Here is a 5,540-nt window from a genome sequence, read left to right as displayed (position 1 = left end):
TGTGCTTTTTTTGTCATACACGTTTCTTGGTCGACAATAGTTCGTAACCTGTTAATTTAAATTAATAGTCAGACAGTTTCACGGTTTTTTTCAACTTTTGACAGAGGCAAGTTAGCAAAAATCTGTCAACATGACTACAAAGAATTAGTAAACATGCCTAGTTTGAACGTGATTTGTGCAAAACTAACGCTAACTCCGCAAGTCACCAAATTTTACAGACGTTAGTGTGAACGTGCCCCCACCATACAAACGTCTGTAAAATTTCGCGACTTTCTCATTGGAGCAATATCTTCGCTCCGCTCGCCGTTTAACATATCACCTTTAAACTTTGTAAGTTTCCTGATTTCAAGCCGCTCTTTCCAGCAATCTCAACAGATATCCGACTAACTGGTCTTTATAAATACCTTGAAAAAAAAAACCGTAGACTCACGGCAAAACAGTCGGTTTTTTGCTCAAAATCGGTTCTACGTAGCGTAAGAATAGCCTAAGAGTCTCACGTGCGCGAAGCACTCGAGTCTCACAAAGCCTCGGTCCAGACCTTTTGTTTGACCGCGGTTCGCGCGTACTTAAATACGCAAAAATACGGACTTTTTTGCCGTCTAAAAAAAGCCGTGGAAGAATATATTTCCTATTATTAAATTCGGAATCATTGGATAATGCAATTCTAGAGCTCTGATTGGCTTAGCCATCATGGTATTTAAGCCATTATACCATGCTCTCCAAATATGGTAACTGTAGGCGTCCGCTTAAAATTAAAAACAAGCTAAAAATCGGTTGTTTTTTTATAAATAAAGTCGGGAAGAATTCTCGATATTTTGTGGGCGTTTTTAATAAAATAATTATTCCACTCGCGCTTGTTGGATATGAAATGATTATAGCCAACTCGGCGGCTACTACCATCTCATATAAAACGCGCACTCCATGGAGTAATTGTTAATTGTTCTAACTAATTTTCATTATAGTTTCGGGCACGTGTATCATTTAGCGATCGGATAGCGATCACATTTACTCAAAGGTTCGCAGGTAGCACATGCATCGGGCGGGTGTATGATCATCTGTTCTACAGCAATGGTAAATGTGAAAACATGTTCTGCTGCACGTGGGTAACCGGCTTTATCCACTTGTTTGACAAAATGCATCACACAAGAAAACCTGCTAAATGATCAAAAGAATGAAACGCTTTGTTGAAAAACAAGGGCACGTGTTCATAATTGTTTCAATGAAAAGACGGTTTTTTAAAGAAATCAAAGAAACGTTTAGATTAAGTTTAATATACCTTTTTGAGGTTCATTCTAACCCGGTCGGTAGTATAAAGCAATCTTTTCAATGATATTTCGGGGCTGACTTTCCAATAGCCAATTTTAATACCTAATGCCTCGAGGGTCAGTATTAATTGACGAGGGTTCTGGCCAATTTTCAGTTATTCGAACTGGTCGGACTATATCTCTCGTCTTTGAGTGGCGGGGGGTACGATTTTCAGACGTAATCATCCCTCTCTAGTAAATCTCTTCTGTTGAGACGAAATAGTACTGATCAGAGCTCTTCTAGAGTCTCGTGGACATGCCAGGAGAATTGAGCAAAAATGATCGCACCCGAAATCATCGTTCTTAGGAGTGATCAGAAGCCCTAGTGAGAAAAAACTGAGAAAAAATAAAGAAAAAAAATAAAAAAAAGGACACATTGGAAACCTATCTGATATGACAGGAGCCAAAATACTGTGACACTCCACTTTCAATATTCGCTCGCTCCGTGGTTACCGTAAACCGCGCCGAAATCACCGCTCTCATGTATGTGCGAACACTAAGCCTTTACGTCATTTCCGGTGTGCTCAAGTGGATTTGGGATACTGTAATACTGTTTGATAAATAATTTGTGAAGGCGCCGCTGGTGCAGTATACTCTTCTATGTTTTTAAGATGTGTAAACTACTTTTTTTTTTTTTACGATGTGTTTACTTTTAAAAATCAATATTGGGTTGAGGAGTGTGGGAAAGATAGCATATCTCTCCTACTGAGGGCCTCTTGCTATAATCTGGTTTCATCAAACTTCTCTAACAATTTGACAAAAGAAAACAATGCCTTCTGACATAAACTTAAAGGCTAATGGAAAATGAAAAATTCAGCCCGCCGGAAATTAACTGGTAAACAGCAACTTCATGCAGACGCAAATGAGCATCTTAAAAAAAAAAAAAAAAAAAAAAAGGAGCTTTTTGATTTTTGAGAGACTAGTCAGGCTTGATCAAATAATGAAAAGAAATGAAAATGGAAAGAACAACAAACCTTGGAATAAACTTTCTTCAAAACACTTAATAACAGATGACGTAAAACTTCCAAAAGGACAACACACGACAGGTTTTGTAATAATCTTGTTTACTCTAGTGTAATTTTGTCATCTAACTACTTATACCCGCTACACAAGGAGGATTGAAACGCCTTCAGAAGAACAAAAAAAAAGTCTATTAAGTTAGTAAGTACATGAACCAGATTTTAAAACTTTATGGAGGAAAGAAAGAGTGGAAATAGTTTTCAATTCATACATTCAATATATTCGGGGAACTTACAAAAAAAAGGACGTATGGATTATTGGCTGTAGACTAAATAGCTTTGTGATCTGCTCCTATTATCAGCCATGATTTCATGATCTTCAATTTTCAATTTGATTTTTAGTCATCTTGGAAAAATCTCTTTTTCGTATTTCCAACCTGTCCTAACAGATTCTAGGCCCATTTGACCCCCATTCCTAAACCATTCAGAATTTCTCTTAAATTTCACGCTTTAAAATGACAAAAGAAATTGACCCTCAGGCTACTTGGAGGTGTTGATGAGACACGCCACCCGTTGTTTTCAGTAAGCCATTATACAAACAAACGCTAAAAGAGTCCGGCGACTAAGCCTTCGACCAATCACAGCGCGAGATACGTGGCTTTTGGATATATCCTTTACAATCGCCTAGGCTTCCGGGCTTTGAATGTAAATTGTATAGTTTCACTCCCGCGGGGCTTTTCGATACAGTTGAGTTGTTGCCGTGGTAAAAATGCCGCAGTAGAAGAATACATCATTTTAGCTGATTGAAATAGCGTAGATGCGCAACATTTTTGGCTTGATCTCGCGTGGTAAGTTTATGTTCGAATCGTGCTTTAGTTAGCCGGTGACAACAGCCGAGAAGGTCACTGCCATAGATCTTTTGCGTCACAAGTTCTCGAAAGCGTCCTGCTTATTAATCATTTTCTAGAATTATTCCCTGTTAATTGATTTCTCCTTCGGTTTTACCCCTCTTTGTTCCTATTTGAAAGGAAAACAAACTCTCGCATACTACGAAATAATTCTGTTTTAGAAAGCGAAATTATCTGGTGGTTAATCAATATGTGTATTCACTGTTGCAGTGTTTGAGTGAATGGTAACAGTACGTAGTCGCAACGGGAAGCAGCTTCTAATGCAGCCTTCAACATGAGTGCAGTCTTTCACCAAGCAGTATTTGAGGGCGATACAACCAAAGTCAAGTTTATTTTAAAGTATGGCCAAGGAATACGAGTGAATCAGCCAAATAAAGATGGCTTAACCGCTCTACAACAAGCTTGTATTGATGGCAACTTGAGCCTGGCTAACTTTCTCCTCGAGCGTGGTGCGGACCTGAAAACTGTGGATTCAAATGGCCGCTCTGCGCTTCATCTCGCTGCTGAGCGAGGACATTTGGAGGTTGTGAGCTTGCTAGTGAATTCAGCTTGCGCTGATGTTAACGCTAGAAATAGCAATGGCGAAAAACCGGTGGATGTTGCCAAGAACGAGCAAATTCGAGCTTTGCTGTCGCAAGCAATGCTCTCAGAGAATTTCAAACAGAAATGCTCTCTTGCTCAAGGTTGCGAGGATAGCTATGGCTTTAAAAATGTTCCTGGCTGGCGTTATTCAATTTCGAGTACATCCACAGATTCTGGAGTATCTGAAGACTCTAGTTATAGCCATGACAGTGGTTTTGAATCGAGATATCCCAGTCGATACTTCAAAACCTCAAGCTTTAATGAAGAACGATCGGAACAAATCTCTGATTACTACATTACCGATTGTAACCGCGACCAGACACCCGACCAAGGGGAACTAATTTACACTCGACGAGTGGAGCCGGTTGTTTCACACAGTACATTAACCAAAAGTCACTCTTTCACGGGAACGCGACACGAATACAGTGCGAAATTAGAGAACCGGTCGGAATGGGGGGAAAACTCGGCCTTTGGGTCCCCAGATCGGTATCAACGGAGGCAACCGAGAAATCGCCGAGATCCTGCAAGGCGCAAAACCGTAACCTTTGGTGAAAATGCGTCGTATTTTATTTCTGCTCGCGAAGAACAACAATATCCGCGAAGTCATTCACTAAGTATACCATCATCAAGCGGCAATAGATACCCTTCATCTGAAACTTGGGTTACCTCGGCTACACCGCATCAACCAAACTCCTCGCGGAGGCTTTCAGAAGAGCGCCAACCTGCAACAGAGTCTAGTGACAAAGAGAAAATCGGCAACGCGGAGAAACGTGAAAATATCCCTCGAAAAGAGAGGAAATTGAAAAAGCACATTCTACCCAGTTTCTTAGAAAAATACGTACATTAAGTAAGGTTCTTAAAAAAATTGGGGTATTACCAACATTTAAATTATGCATACAGCGTCGATTTAGTTGAAAATTTACATTGCCTTCACTTTGTCGCCCAGAAAACCATTCAAGTGTATAAAACACTCGACATGTTTAACTCAAGATGTTGATATATATATTTTGAATTTATCGTGGATATATTGCAAATATTGTAATAGTTTCCTCCCTGTGATTGCCTTAAATCTTTGTAAAAAGTTTTGTTATTATAAATTTCATATTTGGAATTTTAAATAATACATGTATTCTAAACTGACTATCTATTTATATAGGATGATGTAAACTATTGTATATTCACCTGCGAGAACACGTTTCTGGTTGCAAAATTGTTTTGGGATTTTTCAGTTTAAAAATAATTCATGTTCATTGGTGAGTCATAAAATAATAATACTTAGTTTTTTGTTTTGGGAATATTACATCTATTTATAACAGTCATGATTTTTGTAGCAAAAGAATCAACCTTTTCTGGCTTGCTGTATATTTTTATTTGGTGTATAAAACGAAAGAAGATAAAACATATTGATTCGTTTCCTATGCAAAACAGTTTAAAATATGTTTTCGAAGAGATAGTTAAGGAGGGGTTTTATCCCTTTAATCTCCCTGTACGCAAATCAATATTCATGTATATTTTAAAAAATAATAAATCAATTTTCTTTGAATTTTGCCTGTCTCTTTTGTGAAATTTTAAACGACATGTGAATCGTGAACGGTAGGACAAGAAAGTTGCCTTAATTTTTTGGGGTATCAAAGTCTGAATTAATCCAACTTGAGCAGGATCCCATGTCAAACATATGCACCCAAAATTACTGACCCTTGTCGAAATGTCAAGAAAAGTTTGCCTTGGAAATGAAATTTGCTTTAGTTTGTTTTCATCTCTTTTCAGCAAATTGTTTTGAAGGCCGC

General features: G+C 38.3%; 1 protein-coding gene across 1 annotated transcript; it reads left to right on the top strand.

Annotated features, from left to right (window-relative positions):
- Nucleotides 1-2,959: 2,959 nt before the first annotated feature.
- Nucleotides 2,960-5,296, top strand: LOC140942985 (uncharacterized). The gene is made up of 2 exons (XM_073392016.1): nucleotides 2,960-3,111; nucleotides 3,382-5,296. The coding sequence occupies exon 2, from the start codon at nucleotides 3,446-3,448 to the stop codon at nucleotides 4,598-4,600; it is 1,155 nt and encodes a 384-aa protein (XP_073248117.1). The 5' UTR covers nucleotides 2,960-3,111; nucleotides 3,382-3,445; the 3' UTR covers nucleotides 4,601-5,296.
- Nucleotides 5,297-5,540: the final 244 nt, after the last annotated feature.

Source organism: Porites lutea, chromosome 1 (assembly GCF_958299795.1).
Source record: "Porites lutea chromosome 1, jaPorLute2.1, whole genome shotgun sequence".
NCBI lineage: Eukaryota > Metazoa > Cnidaria > Anthozoa > Scleractinia > Poritidae > Porites > Porites lutea.
The sequence above is the reverse complement of the archived record's forward strand: the minus strand, read 5'-3'. Positions and strand labels throughout refer to the sequence as shown.

Coding starts and splice junctions, on each gene's coding strand:
- LOC140942985 (XM_073392016.1), top strand. CDS start 3,446: ATGAGTGCAGTCTTTCACCAAGCAGTATTTGAGGGCGATACAACCAAA.